Below are 20,583 nucleotides of genomic sequence, written 5' to 3'. Positions count from 1 at the left end.
TTTGCATTTACCTGATTGGTGATGTTAAGCATCTTTTCATGTGTCTGCTATCCATCTGTATGTTGTCTTTAGAAAAATGTCTATTCAGGTCCTCTGCCCATTTTTAATCAGACTGCCTTTTTGATGTTGAGTTGTATAAGTTCTTTATATATTTTGGATACTAACCTCTTATTGGATACATCATTTGCAAGTAGCTTCTACCATTCAGTAGGTTGTCTTTTTATTTTATTAATGTTTTTTTTCGCTGTGCAAAAGCTTTTTATTTTGATGTCCCAATAGTTTCTTTTTGCTTTGGTTTCCCTCAACAGAGAAGTCATATCCAGAAAAATATTTCTAAGATTAATATCCAAGAGATTACCACCTGTGTTTTCTTCTAGGAATTTTATGGTTTCAGGTCTCACATTTAGTTCTTAATCCATTTTGAGTTTATTTTTATATATAGTGTGAGAAAGTGGTCCAGTTTCATTCTTTGCATGTAGCTGTGCAGTTTTCCCAGCACCTTTTATTGAAAGGACTTTTTTTCCCATTGTATATTCTTGCCTCCTTTGTTATAGATTGTTGTATAGGTGTGGATTTATTTCCGGGCTTTCTATTCTGTTCCACTGATCCATACTACTTTGATTACTATAGCATTGTAGTATATCTTTAACTCCAGGTTAGTGATACCTCCAGTTTTGTTCTTCTTTCTCAATATTCTTTGGTTCTCTAGAGTCTTTTGTGGTTCCATACAAATTTTAGTATTATTTTTTCTAGTTCTGTGAAAAAGGCTGTTGGTATTTTGATGGGGATTGTATTCAATCTGTAGATTGCTTTGGATAGTATGGTCATTTTCATAATATAAATTCTTGCAATCCATGAACGTGGTCTGTCTTTCCATTAATTTGTTAGCTGCAGTGTCTTTGATCAATACTTTATAGTTTTCAGTGTACAAGTCTTTTACTTCCTAGGTATTTTATTATTTTTGGTGCAGTTGTAAATGGGATTGTTTTCCAAATTTCTCTTTCTACAATTAGTTTCAGTTTTACTTCTTTCTTATGAATTTGGATGCCTTTTATTTCTTGATTGTTGCAACTAGGACTTACAGTACTGTGTTGAATAAAAAGTGGTAAGAGTGGACATTCTTTTTTCCTGATGTTAGAGGAAAAACTGTTTTTCATCATTGAGTATGACGTTAGCTGTGGGTTTTTCATATACGTCCCTTTTTATGTTGAGATATGTTCCTTCTGAATCTACTTTGTTGAGAGTTTTTATGATCCAGTGTTGAATTTTGTCAAATGATTTTTCTATATCTATTGAGGTGATTATATGATTTTTATCCTTTGTTTTGTTAATGTGATGTGTCACATTAATGTGTGATGTGTCAATATTGAACCATCCTTGCATCCCTGGAGTAAAACTCACTTGGATTGTGCTGGATGATCCTTTTAAAGTGCTATTGAATTCAGTTTGCTAATATTTTGTTGAGGATTTTTGCATCTATGTTCATCAAGGGTATTGTAGGTTTTTTTGTAGTGTCTTTGGATGGATTTGGTATCAGAAATGCTGGCCGCATAGAATGAATTTGGAAGCCTTTCTCTTTTTTGGGGGGTGGTTTGAAGAGAATAGGTATTAACTCTTCTTTATTTTTTTTTTAATTTTTTTTTTTAATGTTTTATTTTATTTTTGAGACAGAGACAGGGCATGAGCGGGGGAGGGTTAGAGAGAGAGGGAGACGCAGAATCCGAAGCAGGCTCCAGGCTCTGAGCTGTCAGCACAGAGCCTGACACAGGGCTCGAGCTCACAGAGGGTGAGATCATGACCTGAGCCGAAGTTGGAAGCTCAACCGGCTGAGCCACCCAGGCGCCCCAATATTAACTCTTCTTTAAATGTTTGGTAGAATTCACCTGTAATTCCTTCTGGTCCTGGACTTTTGTTTATTGGGAGTTTTTTGATTACTGATTCAATTTTGTTACTAGTAGCTGGTCTGTTCAGAGATATCCTATTTCTTCCTGATTCAATTTCGGAAGATTCTATGTTTCTAGGAATTCATCCATTTCTTCTAGGTTGTCTAGTTTGTTGACATATAACTTTTCGTGGTAGTCTCTTACAATCCTTTGTATTTCTGTGGTGTCAGTTGTTTCATTTTTATTTCTGGTTCTATTTATTTGGGTCCTGTCTCTTTTTCATAATGAATCTGGCTAAAGTTTTGTCAATTTTGTTACCTTTTCAAAGAACCAATTCTTGATTTCATTGATCTTTCTACTTGTTTTTAGAGTCTATTTCATTTATAATTTCTGCCTGATCTTTATTATTTTCTTCCTTCTAACCTTGAGCTTTGTTTGTTCTTTCTCTGGTTCCTAATTTAGATGTAAAACTAAATTGTTTGAGATTTTTCTGATTCCTTGATGTAGGCCTGTGTTGCTGTAAGTGTTCCCCTTAGAACTGCTTTTGCTGTATGCAAAAAATTTTGGATGATTGTTTCTCCACTTTCATTTGTCTCCATGTATTTTTAATTTCCTCTTTGATTTCTTAACTGACCTGTTGGTTTGCCTGGTAGCATGTTTAGCCTCCATGTGTTTGTGTTTTTTCCAGTTGCTTTCTTGTGATGGATATCTTGTTTCATACCATTGTAGTCAGAAAAGATGCATGATATGATTTCAGTGTTTTAAAATTTATTGAGACTTGTTTTGTGGCCAGCATATGATCTGTCCTGGAGAATGTTCCATGTGTACTTGAAAAGAATGTGTATTCAGTTGTTTTGGGATGTAATGTCCTGTATATATCTTTTAAGTCCATCTGGGCTAATGTGTCATTCAAAGATGAAGTTTCCTTTAAAAAAATCCAGTTTCCTTACTGATGTTTCTGCCTGGATATTCCATTCATGCATTGATGTAAGTGTGATGTTAAAGTTCTCAACTATTACTGTATTACTGTCAGTTTTTCCATTTATGTCTCTTAACATTTGCTTTATGTATTTGGATGATACAGCGGTTGCATGAAAAGATGTTTACAGTTGTTCTGTCCTCTTATTGGACTGCTTTCTTTATCTTTATGTAATGCCCTTCTGTGTCTCTTGTTAAAGTCTTTGTTTTAGGGGCACCTGGGTGGCTCAGTTGGTTGAGTGACCAACTTCAGCTCAGGTCATGATCTCACAGTTGGTGGGCTCGAGCCCCACGTCACGCTCTGTGCTGATGGCTCAGAGCTTGGAGCCTGCTTCGGATTCTGTGTCTCCCTCTCTCTCTGCCCCTCCCCACCTTGTGCTCTGTCTCTCTCTCTCCTCTCTCTCTCTCTCAAAAAATAAGTAAACATTTAAAAAAAAATTTTAAAGTAATAAATAAATAAAGTCTTTGTTTTAAAGTCTATTTTGTTTGATGTAAGTACTGCTACCCTGGCTTCCCCACCTCTCACCCCCGCTTTCATCTGCATGGAATATGTTTTCTAAGCCCTTCATTTTCAGTCTGTGTGTGTCTTTGGGTCTGAAGTGAGTCTGTGGTAGGCAGCATACAGATGGGTCTTGTTTTTTTATCCATTCGGTCATTCTAAGTTGTTTGATTGGAGCATTTAGACTGTTTACATTTAATCATTGATAGGTCTGTACTTATTACCATTTTGTTCATTGTTTTCTGATTGTTTTTGTGGTGCTTCTGTTCCTTTTTTCTTCTCTTGCTGTCTTGTCTTGCAATTGATGACTTTCTCTAGTGTATGCTTGGCTTTCTTGCTCTTTATTTTTTGTGTATCTATTATACATATTTGTTTATGGTTACCATGAGGTTCAGATATAACATCCTAAGTATGAAACGGTGTATATTAAGCTGATAGTCACCTAAGATCAAACACATTCTGAAAGAACTTTTTTCACTCCCCTCCCCCCCATTATATATTTATGTTGTCATATTTTACATCTTTATATTCATTGTTTTCTTCTACTTATGGCCTTTTCTTTTCACTTAAGGAAGTCCCTGTAACATCTCTTCTAAGGCCTGTTTAGTGGTGATGAACTCCTTTAAGTTTTGGATGTCTGGGACAAACTCTCCTTCAATTCTGAATGATAACGTTGCTGGGTAGAGTATTCTCGGATGTAGGTTTTTTTCCTTTCAGCACTTTGAATATATGTTACCATTCCTTTTTGTTCTGCAGTTTCTGCTGAAAAATCAGCTGATAGCCTTATGGGGTTTCTCTTGTATGTAACTATTTGCTTCTTGCTGCTTTTAAGATTTTGACATTTGACATTTTAATTACGATGTATCTTGGTATGACCTCCTTGGGTTCATCTTGTTTGGAACTCTTTGCTTCCTAGACCTGGATGTCTATTTCTGTCCCCAGGCTAGGAAAGTTTCTGTTACTTCTTCAAATAAGTTTTCTGCCCCTTTCTTTCTCTTCTAGGATCCCTATAATGTTAATGTTTACTTGCTTGATGTGATACAAAAGAACCCTTAGTCTTATTTTTTTTTTAATTCTTTTTTCTTTTTGCTGTTCAGCTTAGGTAGTTCCCATTACCCTTCTTCTAGATCACTAATCCATTCTTCTGTATCCACTAATCTGTTGATTCCCTCTAGTGTATTTTCCTTTTCAGTTATTGTATTCCTCAACTCTGATTGGCTCTTTTTATATTTTCTGTCTTTTTGTTGAAGTTCTCACTGGCTTCTTACCCTTCTCTCCAGTTTCATGAGCATCTTTATGATCATTACTTTAAACTCTTTATCAGGCATATTGCTTATCTCCATTTCATTTGGTTCTTTTTCTGAGGTTTTGTCCTACTCTTTAGTTTGGAACATCTTCCTCTGCCTCCTCATTTTGCCTTTCTGTTTTTATTCTACGAATTTGGTGAAACAGCTACTTCCAAACTTGAGGAAATGCTCCGGGTATCATCATCTTCTGTGTAGACTGTATGTGACTGGTAATTTTTGTTGATTGGCAGAGGCTGGGGGCCTTGGAGCACTCCATTCTGGGTCTGCCCTGGTGTGATGTTTAGAGCTGAAGTGGGTGTGGGCCAGGATGGTCCTGGGCCTCTCTGTGCAGAGGGCACCCTGGCAAGATAGCTGAAGCTGAAATGTGTGCAAGCTACGGTGTCCCAGGGCACTCCATGCAGGAAGCACCCTGACTGGGTGGCTAGAGCCAAGGCTGGCACAGGCCAAGATGCTCCACTCCAGGGGCACCCAGTTGGGGGATGGCTGGAGCTGAGGTGGGGAATGGGCCAGGGTTCCCAGGTATTCCACTCAGGGGGTGCCCTGGCAAGACAGCTGGAGCTAAAGTGGGCACAGGCCAGAGGTTCTCGAGAGGCTCCATACACAGGGTGCCCTAGCAAAGTGGCTAGAGCTGAAACACACGTGAGCCAGGAGGTCCCAGTGCGAGCTGCACTAGGGGTGCCCTAGCAAGCTATCTGGAGCTGAAGTGGTGTCAGCCTAGAGTGTTCCAGGGTGCTTTGTGCCTGTGTCACATGGTGAGATGGCTGGAGCTGTAGTGAACGCTGACCAGGGGTGCCCCAGCGTGTACAGTTCTGGGGCTGCTTTGGTGGGACAGCTGGGACTGATGCGGTCCAGGGGCTCGGGGCTCACTGAGGTGGTAGTCTGACTAGGGTGCTCAGATCCTGCTCCTGTCTGTACTATTAAGGTGGAGGGGGAACATAAACTGTGGTACATGCCAGCCCTGGCCAGCTAGAGAGAGTTCCAGCAGCTCCCCAGTTGTCTGGTAGGCTTGTAGAGCTGGATCCTTTATATTCAAGTAGTTCTTGTAAACCATGCCTTTTTTTCTGTGCCTCAGGCCAGACAAATCTGTTCATGGTCCCTCAGTACAATTCCTCTCCCCTGCACCCCCTGCACTGTACAGCATTGGCAGGGGGAGGGTGGGGGAGGTTCCCTTTAATACTGAGTCTCCACTATTTTGCCATTCTCTGTGGTCTGTCTACCTTTTGTTGTGCAGAAGCTGTTCAGTCAGCCCTCAGTCATTTTTTTTAATGTTTATTTATTTATTTTGAGGGAGAGAGAGAGAGAGAGAGCTGGGGAGGGGCAGAGACAGAATCCCAAGCAGGCTCTGCACTGTCAACTCGAACTCACAAACCTTGAGATCATGACCTTGAGTCAAAATCAAGAATCAGACACGAACTGACTGAGTCACCCAGGCACCCCAGCCCTTAGTTATTATTCAGGAGGAATTGCTCTATAAATAGCTGCAGATTTGGGGTGTCAGTGGAGGAGGTGAGTTCAGGGTCTTCCTACATTACCATCTTTGACACCTTTTCCTTGGATGTGTACTTTTAAGCCATTTCATCATAAGTCATGGTTAGGAATTGACCCTGATCCCTACATGTACCCCTACAGGTTTTGTCTAGTCAGAATCTGGGATGGTTTGTGATCCTCTAGTAGATCTTATTAATTTGAGTGGCTCTCAGAAGAGTCAGCCTCCTAACTTGGCCTAATTATCACCGCAGTGGAGCTATCAGGGCAAATAAGCTAACATGACAACACTGGGGCCCTTGGGATTCATACTAGAAACACTGTTTTCACAAATACTCCTAGCTGGGCAGGAGTAGTGACCAGAAAACCATCTTTTAATTTACCAGCAGAGAGCCATAGTGAGATGACCTACAAGAAATATAACATCTGTTATGTACAAAAGAATTAATAGTTAAAAATGGGGGTAGGAAAGAGGCACACTGTGTTCTCCCCGGGAACACTAAAGAGAAGATGAAATTTATAGTATTTGGAAAACATTCATCAAAAACCTAGTTCAGGGGTGCCTGGGTGGTTCAGTTGTTTAAGCATATGACTCTTGATTTCAGCTCAGGTCATGATCTCACATTTCGTGGGTTCGAGCCCCCTCATCAGGCTCTGCTGACAGTGCGGAGCCCGCTTGGGATTCTCTCTCTCTCTCCCTCCCTCCCTCCCTCCCTCCCTCCCTCCCTCCTTCCTTCCCTCTCTCTTTCTGTGTCTCTCTGCCCCTACCCTGCTTGATGTCTCCCTCAAAATAAATAAATAAACTTTAAAAATAATTTTTTTTAAACCTACTTCAATTAGTATGAACACGCTGGTTTAGTGATCAAAGCCTTCAGCTTTTTTCAGGTTAAAAGAATTAAGTGATCTGTTATTTTCTTTTTCTTTTGACTTAGATGTCAAAGTTTTTGTTTTGGTAATCTAGGATATAGCTAAATTATAGTCTGTACTCACAAACAGTATTAATACAACTTTGAAATTGTGGTTTTGTGGAAGATAGAAAATACAGCTATGCAACTCTCCCATAGTATAATGAAAAGAATTTGAGCCAGACAGTCACTTTACAATAAACATGCTAAGTGATCTTGAGCAAATGCTAGACTTAGTTTCCTCATTTGGAAAATGACAGGGTTGGCTAAAGGGTCTCTAGGATCCCTTTCCAACCACAGATTCTGAATTTCTAATTTTTCTGTTGGTGACTAAAAAAAAACTAGAATATTATAATATGTAAAAGTTTAATGCAAGCTATTACTATAAAGAAAAAATCTTAACCTATACTCTTGAGTTGGTTTGTTTATTTATTTATTTTTAGGCTCTCTTGAAAACTTGTAGAGATAGGGGAAAAAATACATTCACTGGTGAAATTTCAGCACCAGCCACAACTGCCTTCAAACCATGGTACTGCAAAGAGTTTACGTAAATCCTTCTATAGAGAATCATTTTTATGATTCTAGTTTTTACTAGAAAAAAATCGTAAAAGATATTATTCAAAGACACTGGAAAACGAACAGAGGTAAAAATTTTGAAGAGTATCACGTTACCTCACGTTTTGTGGCTTTCTTCCTCGGGGTTGCTCTTCAGCCACTGCCCACTATCCTAGCATCCACTCAGACTGATAAATTTCCAGTTACTCTGGTTTGAACTTGGAAGTGAAATTTTGGAGGCAAGAGACATGTAGAAGTACTAAGATAATAGAATCGAGGTATAAACTATCCAAGTCCCTGCCTCATCACTAAACAATACATTTGCAGAGTAGATACCAGAGAGCCTGAGAAAAAGTAGGGAGAAACTAGAAGGGGGTCTACCCTTGAAAGACATAATTCCCTCTTAATGTGATCTGCAGGTGTGTGGTGCCTTTGGCTGCGTGCATTGCCTGAACTGTGTGTAAGATGGGCACAGAGCTTGAATGACAGAAAGTGAAATTCTTAACTGGTTTAAGGTGTCACAAGGTACAACTTGGGACTGGCAAGGTGCAATTAGAAATTTTAGAGGAACCCCTAGAAACAAAGGGACCAGAGAAAGGATAGGCCTTAAAATATAAAATCTGTTCAGATTCTTTGTCAACCACTAACTAACCTGCTCAGGCTCAGCAGAGACCACCAGAGTCAGCTACAAAGAGAGCAGCTGGATGCTGAAAAACTAGGCAAAGATAGTAGTTGCTGCATGCAGTAGGTATGATGGCTTCACAGTTTGAGCCCAGGTAAGCTAACTGCTTAATAGAACAACAACCAACCAAAAAACAAAAAAAAACAAAAAAAAAACAGTTCTTGGGGTGGGGTGGGGAGGGGGGGGCGGGTGATAGATTCCCAAGTTACTGCAACATACTATCTGCAGTGTTAAGTTTTCAGCCAAAACTTACTCGACATACAAAGAAATGGGACCAAGCAATCTATGTTCAAGATAAAAAGCAGATAACAAGACACTTAACTTCAAGTGGGCCCAAATAATAGCCTTTAAGTCTTTTTGTGAAATCTGTTATGAATTCTAAGAAATGAAGGAGAACATAATATCAGTGAACAGATAAAGCATCCCAAAAGAGAAATGGAAACTGTATTTTAAAAAGAAAACAAATTCAAAAACTGAAAAGTACAATAACTGAAATGAAAATGTCACTAGGTAGGCCTAGCAGAATTGAGAGGTGGAAGAATCAAGTTGAAGATAGATCAATAGAAATTATTCAGTTGGAGGGACGCCTGGGTGGCTCAGTTGGTTAAGTGTCCAACTTCGGCCTAGGTTATGATCTCGTGATTCGTGAGTTCAAGCCCGGCATCGGTCTCTGTCCTGACAGCTCAGAGCCTGGAGCCTGCTTTAGATTCTGTGTGTCCCTCTCTCTGCTCCTCCCCTGCTCATGCTCTGTCTCTCTCTGTCTCTCTAAATAAATGTTAAAAAAAAAAAAATTAAAAAAGAAATTAGTCAGTTGAAGAATAGAGAAAAGACTGGAAAAAATGCAGGGTATTTAAGTATAAAACAATATCAAGCAATTCAAAATGTGGTTGGGGTCCTAAAGAGAGAGAAAGAGAGTATTTAAAGAGGGGTGCCTGGGTGGCTCAGTTGGTTAAGCATCCAACTCTTGATTTTGGGTCAGGTCATGATCCCAGGGTCGTGAGATCAAGCCCCTGCATCAGGCTCCATACTGGGCGTGGAGCCTGCTTAAGAGTCTGTCTCTCTGCCCTTCCCATGCTCAGGTGCATGCACGTGCGCACGCTTTCGTGCTCACTCTCAAAGAAGGGGGCGGGGGTGCATTTAAAGAACTAATGGCCAGAAACTTCCCAAATTTGGTGGAAAATGTTAATTTACAGATCCAAGAAGCTTAACCCCAAGTAGGGTAAACACAAAACTCTACTGAGGTTCATATCATCAAACTACTAAAAGATGAAGATGAAAAAATCTTGAAAGCAGCAAGAGAAAAATGATACAGGGGAATGTTGCAGACTTTGAATCTGGAGCTCTCTCTTGTCCAGCAAGAGATTGGATGCAGAATTGAATATGAGAGAAGCTAATGTCCAGGAGGTGACAAGAGCCCCGAACAGGGGTTTTGCCTCTGTATGTATTGATCTCTCAAGGTTTCACATACATGGTGAATGTGCAGAAACAAACAATAAGATAGTGACCATTAATTTGTAAGAAGCAAAGGGTTTGGGGGGCAAGTGGCGGTAGAAGTTGAGATTAAAGCACAGTGATGTATTGGCGCCAGATGCCAGATGGACAGTGTTTCTCTGTGGGCGATACAGCCACATAGCTGTTCTCTCCAAAGTGTAAGATTGCTGGAGCGTGCTGCCTCAAGGCTAACAAGGCACCTTTCTACTAGCTAACCTTGGGCGCTTTCGCCCCATAGTGGCTTTGTCCCTCTATTTTCAGAGGCTTCTGTCCTGTGGAGGTGGCTTTTCTCCCTAAGCCTTGTTTTACTTAGTGACTAACCTTGGGCACTTTTGCCCCATAGTGGCTTTCTGCCCTAAGCCTTGTTAACCCACTGGTGCAAGTGTACAGAATTCTTAAGCTTATTTTCCACAGGGGAACAATGCAAAATAATGGTTGTTTAACAGGGTTGCAGGTACATAATAAACATACAGAGACTTAAAGTATTTCTTTAAACTGACATTTAGAAATACAATACCAATTACAATCACTCAAAAAATGAAATACTTAGATGTAAGTCTAACAAAACATATATAGGTCTTACATGCTGAAAACTATAAAATGCTAACCAAAGAAATCAAATATCTACATAGAGAGGCATACCAAGTTTATAGATTAGAAGACTCAAAATAGTAGATATGTCAGTTCTCTCCACACTGATACACAGCTTTAACATATATCCCAACAAGATTTTTTGTAGATTTTATATGGAAAGGCAAAAGTACTTAGAATAGCTAAAACAATTTTGAAAAAGAATAAAATGGAAAGAATCAGTCTGATTTCAAAGTTTATTATGTAGCTATACTAACCAAGAATGTGTGGTATTGGCAGAGGTATAGACACATATCAATAGAAAAGAGCAGAAAACTCAGACATAGACCAACACAAATATGCCCAAGTAATTTTTTTACAAAGATCCAAGAGCACGTCAGCAGAGAAAAGATCGCTTTTTCAACAAATAGTTCTAGAGCAATCGGATATCCATAGATTTAAAAAACATTTTTTTAATGTTTATTTTTGAGAGAGAGACAGAGACAGAGACAGAGCAGGGGAGGGGCAGAGAGAGAGAGGGAGACACAGAATCTGAAGCAGACTCCAGGCTCTGAGCTGTCAGCACAGAGCCCAGCGTGGGGCTTGAACTCAGGAACCACAAGATCGTGACCTGAGCCAAAGTCAGACATTTAACTGACTGAGCCACCCAGGCACCCCTTCATAGATTTTTTAAAAAATGAATCTCAATATAAATTTCACATCTTACACAAAAATTAACTCAAACGTACAACTGTACAACTTAGGGAGAAAGAAACATAGGAAGTCTTAGGAGGGCTCTAGGGCTAAGCAAAGAGTTCATGGATTTGACACCAAACATATAAAAGGAAAAATTGATAAATTAAACTTCATCCACACCACAAGCTTCTGCTCTGGGAAAGACCCTGCTCAGGGTGAAAAGACAAATTACAGACTGGGGGGAAATATTTGTAAACCACAGATCTGAGAAAAAACTAGTGTCTAAAATATAAAAACTTTCAAAACAGAGTTTAAAAAAAAAAGCCCAATTAGAAAATAGGCAAAAGACATGGAGATATTCATTGCAGAGCATATGTAGATTGCTATTAAGTAGGTGAAAAGATGTTTTAACATCCTAAAACGTGAGAGAAATGCAATTAAAACTATGAGATACCACTATACACGTATTAGAATGGCTAACATAAATAAGTGACACCAAATCCTAGCAAGGATGTAGAGAAGCTAGATTACTCATACATTGCTGGTTAAAATGTAGAATAGTAATTCTGGAACACATTTAGCACTTTCTTTAAAAACTAAACCTGCAACGACCACACAACCCAGCAACTGCCTTCCTCGGCATTCATGCCAGAGAAAAGAAGAGTTGGGTTCACAGAAAACTTGTACACTGACGTTTGTAGCAGTTTTATTCATAGTGGCCCAAATTGGAAATAACCCAGATACCCTTTAGTGAATGAATGGTTACGGGGTCGCACATGTACAGAATACTACTGAGTAATAAAAATGAACGAAATGAATGAACTGTCACTAAAACAGCCTGGGTGAATCTCCAGAAAATTATGCTGAGTGAAAAAAGCCAATCTGCAAAGGTTCCATACTATCTGATTCTATTTCTATTACATTTTTGAACTGACAGAATGGAAACGGAAAACAGATTTGTGGTTGCTAGGTGGTTAAAGAGGAGTCAGAGGAGAGAGGGGGGAAGTGGGCTGTACAAGGGCATTATGAGGGATCCTTGTAGTGATGGAAATATTCTGTATCTTGACCATATCAGTGTCAATACCCTGGTTGTGCTATTGTACTATAAATTTGCAAGATGTTTCCATTGGGGAAAGCTGGGGAAAGGGTGCGTGGGATGTCTCTGTAATTTCTTATACCACATGTGAAACTACAATACCTCAAAATGTTTAATTAGAAAGGAAAAGTAATTGCTTTCTTCCCACCTTTCTAGTTTGTACCAGAAGAATAGTAGAATGGTGTATTTAAACCACAGTAGATACTTTTCAGCCTCTTGACTTGCAAACTACCACCAAACCTCAGCCAGGCACATGTTTTTCCAGACTGTGGGGTTTTTTAATGGCATCCAGCTAATAATGAAAAAATAATTTCTTGTTCTGGACTGCCCTTATCATAAAGAGGCAATAATGATGATGGTCACAGGATGTGGTGTTGATGATAGTGACAAAAAGTTCAAGATAAAAGTACAAGTACCTCGTACTATTTTTTTCTTTTTTACCACATCTCCGGAAGTCTGATAATGTTAACCATTTCTTTTAAAAATACATGTTTATTTCTCAGCTGCAACTTATGGTAAGAAAGAGCAAAATTGGTTTAGGCTAAAGTGATAAAATTAAAAGTGAAAGTGAGTCATTTAAAACAAGGTCACGCTTGTTGTGTGCAGCCAGCCTTCACTTCTTCCAGTGATTGTGCCTCCCTGCCTATTCCGGGGCCACGATACAGTGTCGGTCACCTTGACATCATCAACCAGTTCCACTCCACAGCCAGTCGTTGCATTTGTCATGCTGTAGTCATCGAAACTAAGGACAATAGAAATGGGCCTCAGTGCTCCCTCTCTCCCCACTGCTTCTCTTTTAATCCGGCCCGGTAAACTGAAGTGAACTTTCAAATGAGTAAGATAGAACCTCTTCCTTCTTCATACACTTGTTCCAGCTTTTCCACCTATGAAAATGGCAAGACTCATAACCCTTAGTTCTCCCAAGTCAAAATCTTCCTAGTGAGCCTCTTCTTGGTTGTTAATGAATTCTTCCAACAATGCTAAGTTATAGTGAACATGTGTAATTAAAGAGCTAAAACTTAGAGCTATATCCCATTCACTCGATATCCAGGCAAAGGTCATTTTGAGAAGAAAATTAAGTCAGCATGACCCAGTATACCTCATATTCTTATTGTTAATACCTTTAATCACTGTCTTAAAGAATCTAGCCCACAGAGGGCCACCTGGGTGGCTCAGTCGGTTAAAGTGTCTGACTCTTGGTTTTGGCTCAGGTCATGATCTCATGGTTTTGTGGGTTCGAGCCCGGCATCGGGCTCTGTGCTGCCAGCACGGAGCCTGCTTGGGATTCTCTCTCTCTGTCCCTCTGTCTCTGCTCCTCCCCAACTCATGCTGTCTCTGTCTCTCTCAAAATTAATAAATAAACTTAAAAAAAAAAAAGAAGAAGAAGCTAGATTTATGTGATTTTCCTGCATTTAGTTTTTGTTCTTTGTCTGCTTTCGAAAAGGAAGGAAAGAAACTTTTTAGTTCTTACCCTGAACCTGGCCCTTCAGGTGTGTTAACTATTTTGTCCTTAAATGATAATGGTAAAAATTACTAATGTAAGTATAGAGCTTTGTAGTTGACGGCATGAGTTCTTATATACGGTTTCAGTGATCTTCACACCCGGCCAGAGATGAGGAAATGAAAACTCTGCAGTCTTCTAGTTTCTCAGTTAGAGCCAATCTTCACATTTCTTGCCTTCGCCAAATTCTGTGCTCCATTGCGTAGGCCACATTGCTTCTTGGGAGTGTATAGTTTCCCCTTGGTTGTGAGTAGTGGCAAAGCGGGACTCCGGAGTTTTGCATTCTTTCCTGAACAACTCAGCAAGGGAAAAGGGCAGTTATGAGACTAGAAGGTGGATGAATACCGACTATGAGGATTAAAGCTCCCTGCTGAGGTTTTATCTTTTCTTTCCTTTCAGGATGGCAATGACACGGAGAACTATGTTCCAGAAGGGGGAGGTGCATAACAAACCATCAGGATTCTGGGGAATGATAAAAAGTGTTACCACTTCAGCACCAGGAAGTGAAAGTATCCTTTATCCCTCTGCCTGATTCTTTTTTTCAACTCTGGACCAAGGCCAGAAGAAAAAAGTAGTGTTGGGATGGTCTTCTCTAAGGTACCTGACTGCATCAGAGTCCAGCTGGCCAGGGCTAGGCTTAGGAAATACAGAGTCATCTCTCCAGTGCCCCTAAAAGATCATAAAACGATTGTCTTTGAGCTCAAGAAATCCTAAAAGTCACTCTTTCCATTTTACAGATGAGAAAATAGACCCAGAGAGGTTAAGTCACACTGTGGTTTGTGGCAAAGATAGGACCTCCTTTTAGTTCTTTCCTCTACACTATTCTATTTCCCAGGTCTGAAAAACTAGCATAAAACACAGTGACTCCTGAAAATGGATGGTTTGTATGTATATGAGCTGGTAAGGGCCCATTTCTAAAGCGATCGGTATTGCTAAACAACTTTTAAGCAGCACTGTATCTTCATTGACTTTTAGTTTGAAGGATGAAGGATATTGGGTTTAATGGGTTGTTCTTGGCCCAGTCGGTTGCAGTGTTTGATTCCCAGATTGAGCAACAAAATCTCTTTGTGTCTACCAGGCTATTAAGTCAAAATTGCTGGGGGGCGGGGGGGGGGGGGGGGGGGTGGGGGGGGCTGGGGTGAGATAGCATGTTCCTCCTTCCTTCTCTAGCCTGAGGGAAGTACAAATTCCCTTTTGCTTCAATTGGAGGAAAAGGATGTAATCTGTCCTTGCTATAAATTGTGACATATCTTTCTGGTGTCAAATGTAGGTAAGAATTGGACCAAAGAAAGGCAGGATGACCATGAGAGAAGAAAAAAAGGATTACATTGAATTCATTTACCCTGGAGACATTTATTTCATATCTTCTATTTCCAGGCAGAGTCCTAAGGGATAAAATGATGAACAGAGTATGTACCCTCTCTCCTCAAGAAGCTGACCATCTAATCATGGGAGAGGCAGACATGTAACTAGTTAAACCCTGTTGTTTGGTGGCCTGGACCATCCCAGTAGCAGCCACTACTGAAGAAGGAGCCAAAGGGCACTATGGTGATTTGAGCAGTACAGGCATACCTCAGAGATGTTACAGGTGTGGGTCCAGAACATCGCAATAAAGCAAATATCGCCATAAAGTGAGTCAGATGAATATTTCGGTTTCCCAGTACATATAAAAGTTTTGTTCACACTATACTGTATCCTATTGAGTGTGCAATAGCATTCTTAAAAAAAAAAATGTACATACCTTAGTTTAAACTATCGCTAAAAAATGCTAATCATTACCTGAACTTTAAGTGAGTGGTAATCGCTGATCACAAATCACCATAACAAATGTAATAATAATGAAAAAGCTTGAAATACGGTGAAAATTACCAAAATGTGATACATTTTGGTAGAGACACAAATGGTGCCCATAGACTTGTCCAATGCAGGATTGCCACAACCTTCCATTTGTTTAAAAAAAAAAAAAAAAAAAAAAAGGGAGGGGGTGAAGAGGGCAGTATCTGCAGAAGGCAGTAGAATGCCTGCCTCTAGCAGAAAAAGTCACAGAGTTAGGGAGGCTCTGGACCAAAGTGAATCTTGTGACCTGGGCTATTTTCACTATTTTTTATGACTTTAAAGTCCATAAAAGCTAAAGTTTAGGTTTAAGCTATCTTAGTGATAGTAAGTCAAATCAGCAAAAGTATCAGGATTAAAATTATTTCCCTCTCTGAGCCCCTGTTTCCTCAATGGAGACAATAACAGGCCCTCACTGAGTTCTTGGAAAGTAGCATAGTGTAATGGAAAGAGCAGACCTTGGAGGAAGGCATATCTGAGCTTTACTTTCCTTATCTGCAAAATGGGTAATAACACCTATCTCATGGGACTTTATGAGAATAATAGAAAGAAGATAATGTCTATAAAGAACTAAAGAAGGGAATGTTTATAAATCCTGTATTAAACTCAGTAGTGTTAATTCCCTTTCCTAACATTATATTTATTCAGATAATTTAGGGGGAAATTATACTATATTATAGGAGTTTTACTATGTAACTATTTGAGATTTCAAGATTACATTTGACTTACTCTAATTAGATAAAGAAAAGCAACAACAAAACCATCTGTCTGAGCCACTTGAACTAGTGAGAAACTGAATGGTAGGTATTTGGTAATGCCCTTGGGGGAGAAGCTTTTTCACACCTGTGTTGGAGGTTGGGAAAACTGCTCTGAAGGAGTACTGCTGGCCATGAAGCAGGAAATTGAATATCCAGGCTAGGAGAAACCAAAAGCATATGATTTCTTCATTGCTATTTCTTGAAACTTCTATGTGATTTAAACCTTGATGCCCATTTTGTGCCAGATCTCACTCTTATCCAACAGGAAGTGGATGCTTTGGAAGAACTAAGCAGGCAGCTTTTTCTGGAAACAGCTGATCTGTATGCTACCAAGGTACAGAGAAAGGAAACGGAAGTGTGGTTTTTAATCAGTACGATTGAAGGCAGAACAAGACTAAATAGCTTTGTAGCATCCTCTGTGGCCACCCAGCACAAGAGAGACCTCATAGCTCCAGTATCAGCCATGAAACATTAAGAGTCTGTTCTTCATGACATTGTTCCTACCCCCTAGCAAAATTCTTAATGGAACGCTCTCAATAATAAAAATTAGTGGGATAGTCAGGCGAGGTTTTTTTCAACATCTGGGAAGATGGCTCACACCACCCCCTACTGATTCAAGGTCAAGATGGTAGCTCCTCTGGTTGCTTTTTATTCCTATAGAAGTTAATAATATTGCAAGAGTGATGCCATGATCTAGCCATGATCTAGCCAGACCAGAAAGTGACCTAACTTTCCTCAAGTTAAAATGCCATATAATTTATGTAAAAATGCCATATAATTTAAGTATGTAAAATCTATTAGCTAAGGTCATTCAAACTATTTTTATCCTTTTGAAGGATCACTTCATTGGAATAGCCATAATATAGAGGTAGCATAGGCTTTGAAGACCGACTTGAGCTTCAATTCCCCTACTCACTATCTGTGTGACCTTGGGCAAGTTATCTAACACCCCCCCCACCCACCCTGTAAGCCTCAGTTTTCTCCTGTGTAAGATTAAGATAATAGAACATAGAAAAGTTGTTATAAAAATTAAAGGAGATAATGTATGTAAGGTGTTTATCCCAGTTTGGTGCTTAAAGTAAGCGTTCAATAAATGTTTCCCACTAGTATTATTTTAATATTATGAAGCCATGTGTGGGTTTTTCGCTCTGGCAAAACAGTGATTCATAGAGGCAGGAATGTTTTAGCTGAGTATAAAGTTTACATTTTGCTGGGACTAACCATGTTCTGTATTTGTTTTCCCTCAGGAGAGAATAGAATATTCCAAAACTTTTAAGGGAAAATACTTCAATTTTCTGGGTTACTTTTTCTCTATTTACTGTGTTTGGAAAATTTTCATGGTAAGTATATTAGTTTTAACTGTCAGGGTTTAGGTTATTTTCCCTGGTAATGGCAGAGAGAAAAGTAGGTTTGTAAATTCTAAATCCAAAGGAGTCAACAGAGAATGATATCGTTCACATCCCCGAGCCTGACTCTCCCCCTTTTCTTTTTAAAAAAAGTTTTTTAATGTTTGGGATGCGTGGGTGGCTCGGCCGGTTAAGCGTCCAACTTCTGCTCAGGTCATGATTTCATGGTTCATGGGTTTGAGCCCCACGTTGAGCTCTGTGCTGACAGCTCAGAGGCTGGAGCCTCCTTCAGATTCTGGGTCTCCCTGTCTCTCTACCCTTCTCATGCTTGTGCACGTTCTCTCTCAAAAATAAATAAACATTAAAAAAAAATTTTTTTTAACTTAATGTTTATTTATTTTGAGAGAGAGGGAGGGAGAATGAGCAGGGGAGGGGCAGAGAGGGAGGGAGAGAGAATCCTCAACAGCCTCCACGTTGTCAATTCTGAGCTCGAAGCAGGGTGCAATCTCATGGACCGTGAGATCATGACCTGAGCCGAAATCAAGAGTTGGATGCTTAAGGGACTGAGCCACACCCAGGTGCCCCTCCCCCCACATCTAATTTTTATGTCACATAGAAAAGAGGAATTGTATTTTTCTTCAGTCAGAAATCATTAGTAAGGTCTTAGTTTATAAACTACATGAAAGGAATACAAAGGTTTTTTTATTTTACACTCTGCTTTCCATATTACCCATGAGTATATCTATGTAATACAATCCCTACCTTCAGCTCAGAACAGAAACTACTTCTCCTTTTTAATCATCTGTATATACCTAAAAAAATTAAATACAAAGTAAATTCCGAAACATTATTTCTACAGATAAATTCATCTTATGTGGCACTCTCAATGCCATATTCTTTATGTGCATTTTGTGTACATTCATTTTGTGTCTCATCTGTAGGTATTCGTGGATTTCAGTGTGATTACAGAAAAGGCTGATTGGACTTTCTGTTTTGGTGACTTTCCTACTGGGGCTGTGTTTGCACAAAGAGGAGCTTTGTCAGCTTGTTAATTTTGATCAGTATAGATGAATGGAAGATTCTGGATTTTAATGGATCTAATGTTATAATAAATTGATGTCAATGCCTATTCAGAGGACCTTTTTAAATCCTGATTCATTCAGTGGAGAAGATAAATGAAGATAATATGTTCAATTAACTAAGCTACTAAAAAGTTTTTCCCAAGACATAGCCTTTAGAGGAGCATATCATTTTTAACAGCTTTATGGAGGTGTAATTGACATTCAGTAAAGTGCACATATTTAAAGGGTATAGTTGGGTAAGTTTTGACCTATGTATACACCTGTCCAACAACTATCACCACACTTTGGAGAGGACATACCCATCCATCACTTCCAAAAGCTTCCTTGTACCCCCTTGTAATGTCTCTCTCATGTGTCCCCAGGTAACCACTTATATTTTCTAGAATTTTATGTATATAGAGTCTTAAATTATGTACCCTTTTTCTGTCTGGCAGCTTTTACTCAGCATAATTACTTTATGTTTCATTCATGTTATCGTGTGGTCAATAGTTTATTCCTTCTCATTGCTGAGTAGTATTCCGTTGTGTTGTTGTACCACAGTCTGTTTATCTGTTCACCTGCTGATGGGTATTTGTTTCCACTTTGGGGATGTTACAAATACAGCTGCTGTGAACATCTGTGTACAAGTTTGTATGTGGACATGTGCTCTCTTTCCTGTTATGAGGAAACACTTAGGCTAGGTCACATGGCAAATGTATGAAATGGCCAAACTTTTCCAAAGAGTTTGTACCCTATTACATTCCCACCTGCAGTGTTTGAGAATTTCGTTTACTCCACATCCGTGCTGACATTTTGTAGTCAGTCTTTTAGACATTCTATAATAGGTATGAGGTGGCATTGAATTGTTTAATTTGTATTTTCCTAATGCCTAATGATGTTGAACAACTTTTCATGTGTTGATTTGCCACCTGTATATGTGAGAGGGTGGGGTAACTATTTGCCGTCTTTTAAATTAGGCTTCTTTTTTATTGGGTTTTGTATATTTTTCACTGCATTCTGGAAACCCTTTATCAAATGTGATTTTCACATATTCTCTCCCAGTCACTGGCTTGGCTTGTCATTCTCTTAGTAGTATCTTTCAAAGAATTGAAGTTCTTAATTTCGATGAAGTCTGCTGTATCTTTTGTTTTCTATCATGGGTTATGCTTTTGGTGTTGTATCTAAGAAATCTTGGCCTAACCCAAGGTCACAAAGATATTTTTCTTGTCTTATTCTATACATTTTATAGTTTGAGGTTTTTACATTTAGGTCCATGATCCATCTGGTGTTAATTTTCTCATATGATGTTGGAGTGTGGATCCAAGTTCATTTTTTTCGCAGAGATATCTACTTGTTGTAGCACCATTTGTGGAAAAGATTATCCTTCCTCCATTGAATTGACTTTGCAATTTTGTCAAAAACTAATTGACCATATATTTTTTCTATTTGTTTTTTCCTATTGATATATATGTTAATAAGTCTTGAAATAAATAATACTCTTTTTTTCTCCTTTTTTAAAATTTGTTTTGGCCATTCTGTGCCCTTTGCATTTCCATATGAATTTTAGAAATCAGTTTTTAATTACTGCTGAATACAAAAATACCTGCTGAAATATGTATTAGAATGTCATTGAATCTTCAGATCAATTTGACTTAATTTTGACTTAATATTGAGTCTTACAATTCATGAACACGGTGTAACCATTTATTTAGATCTTCTGTAGTTTCACTCAGCATTGTTTATAGTTTTTAGTGTATAGATCTTTTACATTTTTCAGATTTATCTCAAATATATTTTTGATGCTATTATAAATGGGAATGTTTTTATAATTTCAGTTTCTGAGTGTTACTAGATACACAATTGTATCTAGTATAATTATGTAGTTACACAGTTGATTCTTGTCTGTTGATTTCATATCCTGCAACCTTGCTAAACCC

At 38.9% G+C, this 20,583-nt stretch overlaps 1 protein-coding gene across 2 annotated transcripts in view; it reads left to right on the top strand.

Annotated features, from left to right (window-relative positions):
• The window catches only part of GPR89A (G protein-coupled receptor 89A), a 59,591-nt gene that overhangs the window by 24,713 nt on the left and 14,295 nt on the right, over positions 1–20,583 (top strand). For both annotated transcript variants that reach the window (XM_019436513.2, XM_019436514.2), the window contains 3 exons: positions 14,048–14,157; positions 16,485–16,573; positions 17,487–17,579. In XM_019436513.2, the coding sequence (XP_019292058.1) occupies positions 14,048–14,157; positions 16,485–16,573; positions 17,487–17,579 (292 nt within the window). The remainder of the gene's footprint in view (positions 1–14,047; positions 14,158–16,484; positions 16,574–17,486; positions 17,580–20,583) is intronic.

Source organism: Panthera pardus, unplaced genomic scaffold (assembly GCF_024362965.1).
Source record: "Panthera pardus isolate Hobbes unplaced genomic scaffold, ASM2436296v1 HiC_scaffold_11, whole genome shotgun sequence".
In the NCBI taxonomy this organism is placed as follows: domain Eukaryota; kingdom Metazoa; phylum Chordata; class Mammalia; order Carnivora; family Felidae; genus Panthera; species Panthera pardus.
This window is presented reverse-complemented; position numbering and strand designations above follow the sequence as displayed.